This window comes from Cimex lectularius, unplaced genomic scaffold (assembly GCF_000648675.2).
Source record: "Cimex lectularius strain Harlan isolate CLEC.00 unplaced genomic scaffold, Clec_2.1 scaffold55, whole genome shotgun sequence".
Taxonomy (NCBI): Eukaryota; Metazoa; Arthropoda; class Insecta; order Hemiptera; family Cimicidae; genus Cimex; species Cimex lectularius.
This window is the reverse complement of record NW_019392647.1, coordinates 1119612-1137197: the sequence shown is the minus strand read 5'-3', so window position 1 is coordinate 1137197 and position 17586 is coordinate 1119612. Positions and strand designations below refer to the sequence as shown.

The 17586-nt window shown below is 34.2% G+C and overlaps 1 protein-coding gene across 6 annotated transcripts in view; it reads right to left on the bottom strand.

Annotated features, from left to right (window-relative positions):
* LOC106668155 (synapse-associated protein of 47 kDa) overlaps positions 1-17586 on the bottom strand; it is a 62414-nt gene that overhangs the window by 40321 nt on the left and 4507 nt on the right. For 5 of the 6 annotated variants that reach the window (XM_014396651.2, XM_014396656.2, XM_014396654.2 and 2 more), the window contains exons 2-4: positions 12813-13049; positions 7771-7877; positions 2459-2580 (exon numbers count right to left, since the gene is read on the bottom strand). In XM_014396651.2, the coding sequence (XP_014252137.1) occupies positions 2459-2580; positions 7771-7877; positions 12813-13049 (466 nt within the window). The remainder of the gene's footprint in view (positions 1-2458; positions 2581-7770; positions 7878-12812; positions 13050-17586) is intronic. The other variant, XM_014396652.2, reaches the window with a different exon arrangement.

Genomic DNA, 17586 nt, shown 5'->3' with positions numbered 1-17586 from the left:
TGTGAGCGGAAGAAAAGTCTTATTATTTGTTGATAAAGAAAAATAAATTGTGATGAAAAACAATTCGAACAAATTTTCTTTGTTTTATAAAAATTAAAAATAGTTTTGACTGCCTTTTCAAAACCTGCATTATTTTTGCACCAGTCCAATATTAACGTCCCGAATAACCAAGACAACGATGATGGACCATTCGGCAAATGTTCTTAAACTAGTAAACATCCTACACCTAACATACCAATCATGGTGCATCGAGCAAATACTTCTATCAACGCCTGAACCAACTAATGATGCTACACTATTAAAATGACATATAGTTGATAAGTTCATCCGAATATAAGGTCAATGATGCAGTTGGAGCATTATGAAAAGATCCCTATTACACTGGTCACATACGGCACTACGTTACTGAAGATGCGGCATCATGTAGATGACCTCAATTAAGAAGTAGCCTAACAAAGCAATGATGGTGCATCGCAAAAACGTCATATATTAACTACGATATGACCTACATTTAAGAAGTTTGCATCCGAATATCAAAATAAAGATGATACAGCATGCAAATGACTCCTATTATACTGGTTGACACTCGGCAATGAAGATATTGATGATAAAATTAGTCCGCAAATGACCTGTGTTAACAACCCGATAATCCGATTATGGTGCATTATACAAATGACCTTTATTAAAGTAGTAGGCATCCGAAGACCAATATAATAATGCATTTGAAAATTTTCTCTATTAAAATGGTAAACATCCTTTAACTAACATACGGTAACTTAATGATGGTGCATTAAGAGAACTACGTATATTAACGTCTCGATTAACTGATGATAGGGCATTATTTAAATGGTCTGCATTGGAGTAATAGGAATCCGACAACAAATGCAAGTACTTATGAGAAAATATCACAAAAATGATACAGCATTAATAAAATGGCCGGGTGTCCTAAGAAAAACAAGAAGAAAATATACAGTTAAGGAACTGTATATTTTCTTCTTGTTTCTCTTTAGGATGTTAAGATCACATTTAATACAAACAGCTAATCGACTAATTAATTTGCGTAACTAAGCTTAGAAGTCTGTCCTAAAGGCGTGCTATACAAACACTTCTGCAACACTCGCAAGTCTTGCGGGTTTAGCATTCAAGGCGCCCCCATTTAAGACGCCCAAATCTTAAAAGCAATAAATATTACATTATCTTCTGAATAAGACACAAAATGTTTGCCGATTATGCAAGACAGGTTGAAGGAGTTAGTTAAATGGGGGATTCTTCATTATCATTCACTATTCATAGCAATGGACCATAATAGTCTTTGCTGATCAATCAAATCCAAACGGATGCTGTGGAGTTGATCATCTTTGGTCGGTGAATGGTTTAAAATTTTAAACGATCAAATAATGAGTCCTAACTTCAGCAAAAGGAAAATCCTTTGCTTTGGGCATTTTTTGTATTTTAACTCTGTGAAGAGATATATGCATTTGGGGCGTCCCAACCGATCTTGCGGCATTTAAACAAAAAATCTATTAACGTCTCGATTGGCCTTATTTAAATGACCTGTATTGAAGTAATAGGCCTCCGAAAATCAAGACAACGATGATAAACAGTCTCGAAAATGATCCCTATTAAGCTGGCTGACACTTGACAACCGTGATGATAAAGCAGCCTACAAATCGTCTCTATCCAACAAGAGGAAATCAAAGAGACGGGTGGAAAGGGATGGGGCTCGGCGGATAGAATGATGAAGGAACGACAGAAAGCAATAGTTCTAGGTTTAAAGGACGAAAGGGTGTTAGCAAGTTTGACGGGAGAGTCTTGGACCTAAAGTGAGAAAATCATATATGAAAGGAGGGAGATGGTAAGATGTATACCTTTCAAACTTAGTGTATATATCAACAGTAATCCTTTGGGGAAACAGAGACAAAACGATTCATTACACTTTAATCTTATAAGTTCTTCGTAGTTCGTATACAACACACATAATCAAAGTGGAATAAGGAAGGAAACTCTAAGTACACGGGTACTCAAAGAGGAAAAGGTGGCTGGCACGATGGACCAGATGGTGGAAAAGCAATTGCCGGAAATCTAGAAAAATGGGCTTCCAGAAACAAGGACTGATCAAGGATAAGCTTAAGGTACTTGACACCAGGAGAGAAGATGGGGTGATTTTTAATGGTAAACGGAGGAATAGTTAAGGTAAACACAATAGTCTGTCTTTTCTACAATCAGCCCACGAAAGTAATGATTTTAATTAATTAGGGACCAGTCCAACTTTTGATTCGTCGTTATGTAAATAATAAATGATAGCCAACAGCACAGGATATTGATAATTGATAGCACCAACAGAGGCACTGATGATGAGGCCCCAATGTTTATAACCTCTCTGTGCTCATTATGTTTCGTTATGAAGTCAATTTACGTGTGTTTATATTTTTTATCTTTTAATAAAAGTACAACTTACATTTTCCTCGACTGACTTCTTTATCTTGGCGCTGGCCTCGGAAACAGTTTTGCCGGCTTTGTTGACCGCCGAGTAGAGGAAGTTGCCAAATGATTTCGCCCCGGCAATCGCCTTGGTCGACACTGTAAAAAAGAAAATAGGACGGAAAGAACTGATAATTAAATATGGTACAATGTTGGTTAAAATCAAAAGAAAAAAAAGAGAAAAACAAATAAGAATGAAAGGAAAAACAAACTGCAACCACAATTACAACGTTACGGGCTGAAAAAGAATGTTAGAACGCAAACAAGTTAAGAGCGGAAAAGTTAACGAGTAAAGAGTTAACACAGGTCAGTGTCATTATACACAACAGGTAGAAAAAGATTACAAAAACTTTTCAAATGCAAACTCCGACAAGAGTACAACATTTATAAAGTATAAAAAAAACAAGCACTACAAAACAAAATCATTGAGGAAATGAAATACTAATAACTACTTGCTAATTATCACAATAAACGCTGTTCTTTTTAACTCAAACTTAATCAAAAGTTTATTCGGTCAAGTACATTTTATATATTTGTTGCTTACCTTTAAAATTAAAAATGAAATCTTCCAGTACAATTAAAAAATAGACATAATTTTGGGTGGTAAATGTTGATTATCGATTATCGATCGAGTCATACATTATGTATAATATAAATATCGCTTTCAGTAATAAGTTAATAAATTTCAAAAATTATCTTATCTATATGATTTATTAATTTTTTAAATTACTTTAATAAATGATTACGCTGAGAGATAAATAGGCTAGGTTTTTTTTTACTAAGGCTCTTATCTTTTTATTAGAAACTTGATATTTTAAATTCTTATAAATGTGTAGTGTGTAGTATAAGGAAGAATAAAAAGCACTCACGAGACGTAAAAAAGGGGGATCCTTTTAAGACCCCGGAGCTGTGGAATGTTAAGCGGAAAATGTCGTCCACAAACGAGATTTTTAGAGATGAGAAAAGGGAGTGCTTCTCATCGGGAAAGTTCACCAGTGCGACGGGTGTATATTTTGACTGCAATTATTTGACGAAAAGGAGGAAAGAGAGGATCGATTTACCGAGCTGGAATCGGCGAATCCCTCCCAGGGGATTGAACACGATTTTCCAAACGTTTGCAACTGATGGGAGGACGTGATAAATGGGAGCCCCTTGGAGAAGAATCAGTTTTCTTTTGAGAAGGGAACTTTATAATAAATGAATACTTGATAACTGGCTTTTGAAACATTTCGAATAATCGTTCGATGTTCTCTGTCTCCCTCCTTTCAACCAATTTTTTCCTAGCTCGCTTCTCCTTTCTTTGCACGCAGTAATGAAAATATACGAATAAAGACATACGAAGAAACATAAAAAAATTCTGATGACGGATTAGCCAAGTTCAAAAATTGCAAGAACCAGCCAATAGTAAACTGATATAAGGTGATAAAACAGGAACCAAGAATATACAACAAAGTTGACAAAACAAGAAGGTAAAGAGCAGCAACGTATCAATAGAAAACATACAAGTATATATTATCGAAATCCGTAAACGTGAAAAATAAAGATTAAGGGAACAACAAAGGTGATTAGGAAATGTGTGACATCAAAATATTCAAACCAGACAATAGGAAAATGAAAAACAATCTAAAAATATACAAATGTACAAATATAAAATAGTAGAACAAATATAATTTCAAAACAGAGAACAAACCAGGATATAGGAACACATAAAATATCGAATTAGGATAGGGAAAGAATGAAAATAACATAAATCGAGAAATAAGCAACGTAAAGATAAAGAACTGAAAGATTAAAAAACAAATCAACGAAAAGATATCAAATCAGGAAGTAGAAAAAGTTTCTAAAAAGATAACACTATAAGAAATAATCGTACAAAGAAAAGTCCGAAATGAGGACTAAGAAAACATTAGAAAGAGGATAAATATGAAAATATCAAAAAGTACAAAACAGGGACTAAGGAAATATTAAAAACTAAGAAAACAAAAAACATGACATAGATAAGGACTAACAGGGAACTAAGAAAGTCCTAAACTGAGAACTAATCAAGATCTAGAATATTACAAAATGAAAAATTTGACAAAATTTCAAAAACATAGGAACGAAAAAAGATGACAACCGAAAGTAGAAAAATTATTTTTAACAATTTGCAACAACAAATAATAAAACACTGAAAAGTCCGAAACGGGAACTAAGAGAAAATTTGATAGAGAGCAAATCTAAAAATATAGCATACAAGCCAGGGATTACTAACATATTAAAAAGGGAGGAGAAAAAAATCGACACAGTTAAGGAAAAATGAAATTAGGAAAATGGCACAGTGTAAAAATAGGTTAAACGAAAAAATATAGAAACGACGAAAAGATAAAATTAGGAAAAAAGAAATACTTAAAATAGGGAAAATTATGAAATAAGTACACATAAATCTTAAAAAGGAGACAAATTAGGAAATACTGAGACCGGCTAAAAAAAAATTAAATAAAAAATAATAAAACAATAAAATTAAAAAAGTATAAGACAGGTAATGATGATAATGTACGATAAAGCAATTTTTTCTAATAATTCCAATAGTGAGATTTCTCCATGTGGCCTACGGGGGAGGAACCGTAATTTGGACGTTATCTATTATTATTGGTCTGCATACCTCCCTGGTTTAGTCTCTCAGACTTGTTTTGGCACTTCGTCATCATTCAAATACGCGGATTTATTAGTCAATGGATTAATAAGTCCTCCACTCAATATGAATATAGCCCGGGACAGAGGCAAGTGAAAAAGTTTATCAAAAGACCATCAGAGAAACTAACGGCAGAACTAATCTAAGAAGTACTAGGACTAGAATAATAGTTGGTCTGCTAACTGGACACTGCAGACTCCGGAGGCATTTGTATAGACTCGGCTTGGCAGAAACAAGCCTGTGCAGATATTGCCAAGAAGAAGAAACAGCGGAACACGCCCTCGGATGTAGCGAAGGCCTATGTAGGCTGGTATTCCTAATCCTGGGAGAGGCAAAGCCAGGGTCTGAAGGATACACAGCACTTGAAAAAGCGTCGGGATCTGATAAAAAGCCTCAAGCATAACGAGGAGCTCTAGATAAAAAAATGGAAATGCACAATAGACCAATACTGGTAGCGCTGCACAGGTAGTAAAGAGGCCGGCTCCTAAATAATCTATCTATCGGCTCACCCAGACTGAACTATGAATATGGCGAAATACTGAAACCCGTTAGACAGGCATGATAACGACCGAATTACATTTCCAAGAGTCTAAATATAACCATATATCAATGGCAAAAATAAATTTCCACTACCTTAGTCGGAGAATGAATTTTGTCAACAATGTTTGGACTATCCAAATTACCAGGATTTGGGTCTGCTTATTTGTTTCGACCTTTCCTGTCAACATTGACCTTTTCATTACGGCGGTTTGGATTTTATTCTTTGCTCGTCGATTGCCATCATCAAAGAGCAGCCCAGAGGCGAGTTTACAGAAACTTCTGAAGCTTATTTACATTTCAGAAGGGTCCTCCCGGAAAGGGCGTTCCGATGACATTTCGCTAATGGGGGAGGCGTTTCGTTATGACACGCACATAACGTTTCGGAATTGTGAGAAATAACCACATTTTTAATGTGTTTTAGACTTTTGGATGGTAACTTCGTTGATTGTTCATTCCAAATAAGACTGCTTAATGTATAATACAGGGTAATTAGTGTTAACATCATTTTTTAACAGCTTGCTTGGGAAAAATATAATAATTGTGAATCAAGACAACGATGATAAAAACTCCTAAGCTTTATTCTTTGGCAGGAACAGGGAAAATAATATTTATTTTTTTAGGTCTTCCTACATTGAAAAGGAACAGCCACCCGAGGTGTGCATTAAACATCTAATTAGACTGTAAGGCTTTGGCTGTTATTTTTCGTTCGTTTTATTGCCAACATCAAAAAGCAGGCCAGAGGCGAATTCTGTTCAGTACAATACTCTGGCTGCTTTTCTCTCTCGGCTAAGTTCTTTTCCATCTCATTAACGACAAACTCGGCGTGAGTGCATTACAAACAGAACAGGAAAGAGGAAGCTTTCTTTGTCTCAGTCTGGGAGAAAATTTGATACATTCTAAAAAAACACAGTTCAATTGTGCTAATTTTTATTGATATTTTGTTCTTTTTCTACAATTATAAATTCTTATAAATCGATCCAAATTTCCACCCTCAGCTAAAACTGTTGACGTTGACTTAACAAGTTGAAAGAGCAACATAAGATCAGGGAATAAATTAATTTAAAAAAAAAGGAAGTCCTTTTTATACTGACTGTAGTACTGTAGTAGACTGATGGTCTGTAGCTTTTAATCTGATTATACGGTGGACATTTTAAATTTATTCGTAAAATTCCGGCAAAGTATTGTCTGAATCAATACTTAAACCTAGAGAGACTCTGGACCCAATCATTTAGGGACAGTCTGAAAATTCCAGCCAGCTTTAGAATAACATCTCTGGTAGATCGCATGTCTTAAAACATCCACTAATAATTTTTTTAACAATTAAAAAAAAATCTGTTTGAATGACCTATTTCCAGCTAGAAAAAGTATTCTTCTGCTATTTTCTTCAACGATCATCCTGAGTCCGTCTTTTCAAGCCGTATTCATCGGTCTGGTGCGTTGCACTGTATCTTCAATATACATTATAAGTATAAAACGTTCTTGGACGGCATGGAAAGCGAGATGGCCTGGATGAAATACCGAAAACTATTATGGTGTACGTCTGCAATTTTTCTGCTACCTGTTTTGCCACTTTGCCACTAGTCATTCTGGTCCGCCTGTTCCCGTTGTAGTTTTACGTCCGGCGCGCTTTAATGCAGTGTAAAAAAGTTAAAATGGGTATGTACGCAACGAAAAGCGTGAATTTGCCAATCTAAACATCAAATCCACCTACAGCTTAACATGATCGTCCCCGGGTTTCTATTTAACGGTTTAACATAGTTTTAAAATAGCGTAGCCTGTTAAAAACTCGACATTATTATATAAATAACCGTGAAATAAAGCGGCTTAGGGTTAAAAAAAAGGGGGGAGTGGGATAATGTTTAGTGTTGAGGGAGGAAAATATCCTTTTTCTCCACCACCTCTCACCCCCTTATGAGTGAATTTAATAACAAGGCGATTCTACATTCACAGGGCGCGGCCGTCCTGTGGACAACCTGTTGATGTAACGACCACAGTTGAGGAAACGCGGTTCGCACAATAATTACAAAGGAAATATTAACTAAACTACGTAGAAGATAGAACACAGACACAACACTTACTATATAGCCTCTCACCTGCACCCATGGTCTGTGTCGGGTCTTTGTCTTCAACGGGAGAGCCGGAAGCTTCGGACGCGTGGGCGTCGCTGTCTGCACCTCCAGTGGCGCTGGAACAAATTGAAAATTAATATCCTCTTCCATTTCTAAGCGAAGAAAACCGATTAAAAGATCAATAAATATGTGCTAAATTTTTAAATTGAAAACTACTATCAGGTATAAAGGAAGAAATAATAGGCAATCTACCGCTCATTAGCTAAAATTAACATAACAACTATAAACAAGTAACAGTAACATTTCGTGGGTCATTTTAAATTTTTTGTCATATTATCATTAATTATAATTATTTCTTAATTAGTTACACGAATGATAAATATTGCAATATGTATCCACCTGTTGAAAATCAGCAAGAATGAGGACCATGAATGTGACATTTCTACCAGGTTGAAAACATTTGTTCCAAGTGAGAAGCAGGTGATTAAAATTTTCGGAGTAAAAGAATACCGTTGGCTAAATTAGATTCTAATTTAATTTTGCAGGACAGAAAGGTCAATTTACCCCGGGGGAATTAAAACTGAACGTTTTTAATCAAACCGCGCGTCAGGAGACACCTACCGCAGGATTTAATTACAAAAGTGTTTCCTTTCGTGAAAATAAAGTCAAAATAAATAAATTTTTTAAAAAAAAGGTAGGTGTCAATATTGAAATTTTCGGTTTTACTGTTCAGAAAAAATCTGCAAAAAACATAATGGTGAATAATTTAGTCAGAAATATCAGATTTTTTATCACCCATATTTCCCCACTTCTTATTAATTCGGTTTGATTATCATTCCAGTATTAATACAACTTATTTATATATTATTTTGCATAAAAATTTAAGGTAAAAAATATTTTGACCTATACGTGTGCGAAGAAATTCCATAGGTGATTGGCCAGCTTAAGAGCTTTTTAACGGAAAGGCAAAATTATTTCAATAAATCATCAATAAAAATTAATCCACGATATACCGCTCTAGAGATAGATGCAATAAACTTTCGAAATTGGTTAGTGCTAAGTTAATGCCATGGTGTAACTGATGGGATTTGCCAAGTTAGGATAAAAAAATTTTAAGACAAACAGAAACGCCCAGAAATTCAGACAAATTGATTTCAATCTACCTCCAAACATAAATTATACACAATATAATACTACAGGGATTGCAGATAAGATTTTGTTATAAAGATTAGCCAAGATAGTAAAAGGAGATTTTTCCCAGTAATATTATTCAAGATAGGAAAAATAAATTTTCTTCAGAAAAAGTTGCAAAGATAGCACGATTTTTCTTGATAATGATTATTTGGAGGTCGTGAGATGCGGTCTGGTTTGAAGTAAGTTTTAGAAAAACATTTTCTTTATCGTGCCAACGTTTCGATCTTTATTGAGATCATCTTCAGGGCTCAAAGTGTTTTTTTTCCTGTGCAGGTATGTCATTTTGTCGTGTTGAGAGCGCCAAATAATCATTAACTAACAGTCATTAAACACCGCACATTTCACAGTAAAATTTGCCACCACGATAAGAAGAGAACATTTTTTAAAAAAACCGCCTAGATTGGAAAAGGAGATTTTTCTCAGAAAGATTTGCCAAGACAGGAAAACCGAATTTTCTCATTGCAAAGATTTGCCAAAATTTTTCTCCAAAAGATTTGACGTGTGAAGTCAAGATTGAAAATGAAGAATTTTCTCAGAAATTTTTGCCAGTTCAGTAGATTTTCACAGTAAAATGTTTGCCAATATTGGAAATAATTTTTTTTTCAGAAATTTTTCCTAAGATAAGAAAAGTTATGTAATAAATGTACAATAATATGTGCATGTGGGGTATTTAGTGACCGTTAGTTAATGATTTGTTACAAGCAGAAATAGAGATTCTTCGCAGAAAGAGATGCTACGATAGGAAAATAGATTTTCCTAAAAAATAGATAAAAAGTGTTTATCCACGTTAAAAAGACATTTTTCACGGAGATGAAGAAAGCTTAGAAAGTCTTACGACTACCAAAAATAAAAAATAAAAAATACAAATCCTTAACACTCACTATCCAAAGGATGTAAAGAACCTTTTCTTACATGATTAGGTGACGAGGAGAGATAAATAAGGGGGAATTTCTAATGGGAAAATGTTTTTCCAACGAAATGAATATTGAGAGCCGAAAATTCATAATATATAAATTCAGATTTCTAATGAATCAGAAAAATAATATTACAGATATAATTTTAAATGATCAATTCAACTATGGTATTTCTTGCGAAGTTATTGTAGGCGTTTGATGGGCTGTTGAAACAATTAGCAACGGCGAATGACGTAAGAGTGTGACTAAAAGGGAAAAGCGAGGACAAACGTACCGAGAAAATCCAATATAAACAACTGAATTTTGAACCGTCGTTTGTTGTTTCAACCATCAAAATGCACCCCCATTAATGTGGAAAACCAAATTTAGGAGGCTAGTTCATTTATTATGAAAACAAATACTATTTGTTCAGTCGATTTGTTGTTACTAGTCAGTTTAATCGAACTGGCGTATTCGAAGACTTGAAGGGTAAAACACTTTTAAACGGGCTTGTTTTTCAAACAGACAAAGGGTTGACAGTAACAGCTATGAAAAGTTTTTTCAAAAAAAGAACCAAACGAAGCCTAAATATTAAAAGCATTCGATCTTTTAGCAAAGAAAAATAAATTAACAAGCTACATATTTACTTGATTTACTAGACGCATTAGCTAACCGTTTAAAACGTTGTCTTCGTAGATTAATATTGGAGGTGTATGTTCATCGATAAACTAACTTTGCATCGTGTCGTTTAATTTCCATACACGAGAGCTAACATTTAGCTGTTATAAGCAAACAACAACTAACTCATTTTGTAAAAAGGGCTTGCAGTAAAATATAAATTTCTCAATTATAGTGTTATTCATCAACCTTTTTTTAATCTACTGAACCCTTTCAATCCAACCGATAGCCGTTTCCCTGGTAACAACTTATAAAATTTAAACAATGGAATATGAAGAATTTCAAAAATTCACAACACTGCATTCCTAGAGATAATGAAAAGCTGCTGTATTATAACAAGCTTTCGAAAAAATAAGCTTGGTAGGGTTACATTCCTTTTTTTATTTAAAATTAAATTTTTAAAATTAACAAACAATATCCACTAAAGCAGAGGTTCGGGAACTTATGAATCTAGGCACTCTACAGCAGCAAGTTCTCGAAGTGCTATTACTCCACACGCATTGTTTAGCATTTTCCTCATCGAATATTAACATTTCTCGCAGATTTTGTGCTGCATTTACATAATACATTATACTCTTCTCTTGTAATACCACTGACAATCTACAAGTCAACTCTTTAGTACTTTCTTGACGCTTCTTCTTCTTTTGATCGAGTTTGGGACTCCGGCCTGCGCTTCATTCTCAAGGGTTTGCCGACTCATTGAAGCAATCCTCTCTCAATATTTCCTTATCTACCCTCAGGGTAGCGTACCGGTCCCCACTCAATGTCAGATTTATACAGCTGACATTCCATCACTTTTTATCCATCCAGCACTGTACACTTTTGAACTGTACACTCCCTCCTTAAGGAATCCATGACACTAAGATCGGGGGAACGATGTGGCCACGAGTTGACTCCTCATCTACCAATCCACATGGGATATTACTGATTCAACCAGGCACGAATTTGTTGGGTGTAGATGTACGGGTCAGTGGTGAACAGTGCTAAAGTTTTAAGGATTAAAATTCTCGAAGCATCTGATAAACTTAGAACCTATTTATCCACAAGAGTAACTATAGAATACATAGCTGTCAGACATTGTGATCGTCATTTTGAAAACAATTTGTAAAATCAATGGTTGTAAATCCTGCACTAATTTATTGTAGATAAAATTATAAAACTTGAAAGCCAACAGATCTATTTATCATCATCGTTGATCTTATGTACGTTTTTCTACAATTGATACGCAACAAGTCTACCACCAACCGGAGGGGTTATGGATATTCTTGTACCGTTTGAAAGCTTAATAAATAATGAATTGTTGCGCAGTTTGGAAAGATGTAGGATTAAACAGAAGAGCATACCTAATTATCAATTAGATCTTAAAAATCAAACATTATGGTATTTTCAAATTTGAGCATTTATTAAGTTTCTTAATTGAAAATTATTTCAGATGAAAATAGTATAAATGAAATTTAATGCGGAATCCAAAACTGTGGTAGTCCTTATGATATGTATTTGTGTTTCTCGAGTAAGGTAACGATTCCATGAAAAAATAACAAAAAAATTGTAACTCGTCAGGGAATGAAGATACGTATAAAGACAATACGTTGGAAATTGTTGCCAATAGAGTGTACAATCAATAACATTTTTTTTCGCACTACCTCTGGGACACCCTGTATATTTCTTATCTCATTGTTTCATGTTAATGAATCGAATGTTGTTGTAATGTACTGCAAATTAATAAAAGTCCTATTGTTTATTATACCCGTCTCAAATGTGTGCAATCGGGAACTGGTTTTTTTTTTTTTTTTTTTTTTTTTTTTAAGGGATTTATTAAAATATAGTCCATACAATATTACACCAAAATGGCCAGCAGAATGTAAGGAAATTTTTAAGACAAAAAAAGAAATTTGATTTTTGTTATTTTTTAATTTTTCCAGTACGGGGATTCGCTCTCCCTCAGCTGTTTTTAAGTCAGCTTTTAAGCCAATCTTATTCAACCTAATTAACTTAATTTTTGTTTTGTGAAATCCGCCAATCCCTTTCCCGACAAAGAAACAGCTATCGGTTATTTTCAAAACCCTCAAAGAGAGGACTTGGAACTTTAGTCTGTAACTTAGAAGATCTGTGACAACGAATTAATTTTTGAATATCTTCTAATGCTTAAATTTTTTAATTTGGTTCAGATGTCTCATTCTTCATACAATCTAATGTACATTTTAAAAACGAAATCATTTTTCCTTTTACATTTTTTAAACAATTATTTCGTTTTTGCATGTTTGTTTGTTGCTAATTCCTTGTTACCTTGATGCGTCGTCGTCCTTTTCCTGTGGAGATCCTTTGTTGGACAACTGGGACGTTGGGCTGGCGGGCAGCTGTGGCGGAGATCCTTCCGCACCGGCCTCCGCTGTCGCAGGATCCACCGACTTCTTGCCTAGGCCGGGGATGCCACCACCGAGCCAACTGGACATCTGCGTCTTCACGTTACCAAGTCCTCCGAGGTTGCCGAGCATTTCCAGCCTACTTCCGCCTTTCGTGGGGCTGTGGGGAGAATAAAATAAAAAAATTAAATTGAAAACTCGACATTTGAATGATTTATTTATTTTCTAGCTTTTGAACATTATGGCACTGTTATTTTTAGAAAGGGTGGATGGTATTTTTAAGACAACCTGATCGACCTATGTTATAACAACTGTAAAATGTATATCTCCTTCGGTTTTTTTTTTTTTTTTTTCAAGTAAAAGTTTTATCGTTTTCCCTCCCGATGCCTATTTCAAGAACGGGAATAATTCTTACCTCTCCACAACAAAGGAAGGAAAAGAAATTGCCCTGTAATAATTCCTGAGAGGAATACATCTTTCATGCCATCTCGCCTCGGGGCTCCCGAAAAAATTTTAACAGCCCAAAATATATACAACAGCGATTCATAAAAAATATTGTTTTATGAGGAAAGGAATTCTTTCAAAGGTTAATGTAACCACTCATTAATACCACACCTTTAAGTGTGTTAAATTAAGTTACTTTTGATACCTAAATTTTGGTTGTCTTTTGTGATGAAAGTTAAAAGGAAAAGCTTTGCAAGGGTCATACAGGCGTAAACCTGTTGATAAGAAGAGAGTTAAATAACACACCCTCTCCCAAACGCAACCCACCGTTGAGTTCTCATTTCAAAGAACCTTAGGCTGCCTTTACATACATTTTCCCAATTAAAATACAGTTAAACTTCGCCCAGAGCCAAGAACATATTTAAAATACAATTTTAAACATTAAAATCTTCTGATAAGCAATGTAATGAAGTTGTATTCGATGTAAAAGTATTCTGAACTTTACTGTAATTGCTAAAAGATTCTATCTCAAATTGTAACAACAAACTGTGAATATTTTAAATCAAAATTGTCTGTATTCGTTTGAAAGATTAAGTCCAATTGTCGTAGCAATATTATTAATTAGTCCGTGAAGAGAACTTGTCGAATTAACTAGGCCTAATAATCAGATTCCTTGGTAAAACTGGATTCACCGCTGTGCTTCAAGTACAGAACGGGGGCTCTAATTGCTCTCAAAGTAGACAGTATTCCAAAGCACCTCGAACCTTTACATTTTACAAGGGTACGACCAGGTTGTTGTGGCAGGATTTGGACCAAACTTTTTTCCCTGAAATTGTGCAACTTTCAAATTTCAACACAGCCGAAAAACTACTTATCTTATTTTCAGGGTTTTATTTCAACCAACCACCTTGAACCTGGCTGAGCGTATCCACCACGTCTTGTGAATAATAATAAATTTTTGAAAATTGAAATTTTACATTTTTTAATATTTTTATTTCGACGTTCATCCTAATATATCACTTCACAGCACTTTTTATGTACATTGCAACAAAAATATAGTAAAAGCTATCTAAGTTTATCTATATACAAAAAAATACTAAAAACCAAATATTTTTCAAATACACTAGATCATAATTTTTTCGTGAAACTAATATGAAATTTCGTTTTATCACCTTTAGAAGACCCCTAAATATAAATTTTTGTTTGAATTTAAATTAGAATTTTGGACCCTTATTTTTTCGATTTTTAAGAAGTCGTTGTCGGAATATCATTTTGATACGGCTATAATTAAAAAACGGCTAAAAATATTTTAATATCAAACGTACTATTTGGAAGAAGAGGAATATAGCTTTTTAACAATGTAATAACACAAAAGTATATAAAATATTTCTATAAGAAAATATACACAATGGGAAAATAATTTAACAGAAATTAAACTCTTTTTTAAATAGAGATAATAGTCCGATTTTAATGTTTATCATTTAGTTTTGTTTTTGTTGCAAGCTACCTAAAAAGTTCTGTAAAATCATATATCTACATAGTTGATTTGAGCAAGGAGAACGGGGAAACTAAAATATTAAAAAATAGAAAATTTTAACTTTCAAAAATTTATTTTGGCAAAACCAAGGCCTATTCAAAAGAAGTGTCCGATATTTTGAAGATATGCTCAGAAAGGTAGACTGAGTAGAAAGAACCTAGTTATAGCGGACAAGTTGCGGGTTATGGAACTGGATTATTGTGAGTTGGAGTGTTTCCTCTAGTAGGGCATAATGTCCATACAAACTGAAAAAAATGAAGACTCGCACAACTACAGACTAATCAGTCTTCTAAGCATATTTTCAGAAATATTTGACCGACTTCTTTTAAATTTAGTCACATACGGAACGAACAATCCGAATTATGAAACAGTGGTTCTATCAGACACCTACACTCAGGGTCGAACGTTTTCAGTTGAATGGGGTCATGCCATATCGTATTCTATATTCAGGTATTCCACGAGGAAGCGTCCTAGGCCAGTTCCTTTATCTCTACTACGCGCATGACGATATTGCCATGATTGGACCGACCGCAGAAGGAAGTGAACAATACGCAGAAAATGTATGAACGCTATCAACTAATACCAAAAAAATCTGCGTAATTCATACTTACACACCGACAAACGTACTGTTCTTTAGACTCAAAGCTAACACGGGCTAAACATGTTGGCTATTTTGTAAGCAAAGTTCGACTGAGAAGACCATTAAAAAAACTGCTGGACTAAACTCAATCTAATTAGGTCGGTTTGGCTGCACTCCTGTGGCATCTCGGCGCAACACCAAAAAAAATTGTTGACCATGGTTGATAACTGGTGCGCCCTAGTAAGTCAGAAACGACAACCTGCACAAGGATTTACAAATCTGTCACAGAAGTTATCAAAGTATGCAAGAGAATACATGGAATGAGGGGCTCACACAAATCTGCTGATGACCACCCTTCCACGCAACACACCAGTCGTTGTCTCTCTCCACTACATGACTCAGAATAATAATTTTTTTTTTAAATATAAAAGACTGAAAAATTAAGAACATATGCTGATAGCATTATTATTTAAGACTATATATGTTAACCGTATTTGGGTATCAGTATGTTGTTCATGAAGGTTTTTTATTTATTTATTTATTTATTTTTATTTTTTTTAAATTTTTTTTTGCGCGCGCGTTACTTATTATAAAAACTCCTGTGATAATTCAGATCAACACATTTACATAAATCTGTTAGAGGACAGTTATTGAGCTTAATCCTCATTCTCTGCTCTACCTGACAGCTTGCTATGTTTTATACATATAAGAATAAACGTTCAACTTCTAAATCAACGATGTAAAACAAAAAAATGAATATTTTATATCAAATGATTATTTCACTGCAAGAATCTATCACGAATTTAACCAAAAATATGGATATTTACATCAGAAACGGCAGTGTTTCCTGTTAATAATGAATGTAGTAGCAATGTTAACCTCAAGTTAGATTATAGATTATATAGGAGCAACTCTTTACATTTGCATCGCGACCAATAAACCTCAAGTTATAAATAATTTAAATCACAAATGAAATAAGCTGCATGGGTATATCTGAAATGTTTACTAAGTAAATTATTTCATTATTTAACCTCGGCAAACAATTCCCATTCACCACTGAGTGTTTAAACTTCATAATCTACTTCCTGTCCAACTTATCTCGAACCTTTGATAAGCCTTAGTTGACCTAGAAGTAAATGATCATTTTTCAAGTCGTTGTGTTTAATTATCATTAAAAGTAAAGGTTTTAAGGCGTTAACCATAGGAATATTTGTCGTGCTTTATCTCAATCAGCTCTTATTAGGGCTGTGTAGATAATACACGCCTCATCGTTGTAGAGTTAAACAATATATTTAAAAAGGCTCATTTTTTTTAAAATAACAGTGACTTTTTTATTGTACAAATCATGTAGAACCTATTTTAGAAGGTTTGTTATCTAAAGTGCCGGACTTAAACTGAAACGGTTGTGAATATTTCACCAAGGCCCTCTCCCCTCTGGTAGGAAAAAATCTCAAAATGGGGCCATAAATCACACGAAATACCATCATATATGCCAGACACGATTTAAGGCCCAGGGAGTGAAAGAAAAATCAAAATAACATCGATTTAGCAACAGACCGGGGTTTCAAGCTGTATAAAAACTATTTACAACTATAAATAGTTACCTACCATTGTAGCAGTCCTATTCGATCCGAGTATGACTTATTGCTCATGGAAAAACAGCACGCATAATTTACAAACTCATAAAGTATGGAAATTAATTGATGTTAATTAGGGCAAACAGGGATCTTCTTGCCATATTGAAAAACGAAGCCGTTAAATCAACCATTTATTTACGGACAAATCAATAGTTACACGACTGCCACAATGGCGGATTTTATTAAGGCGCGTAACTTTCTATTTACGTTTACAATATGTACAAAATTTAGAATCAAGGAGTATTGCCTCACAATTTGCACAAGTGTAATCGAACAAAAAAATTAAATTGGATAACAGACCAATCAACCATACAACGATGCAACAACTGAATAAAAACAAACAGGCCAAATTTTTATCAAATCAATTTAAGTTGTCTTGAAATATTTTGAGTTAGACGGTTCGCCGAATGGGCGAAAAGTTGATCAAACCTCTTACAAAATCTTATCTACTTGTAATTTTCAATATTTTTGCCAAATAAATAAGTCACTCGTTATTTTT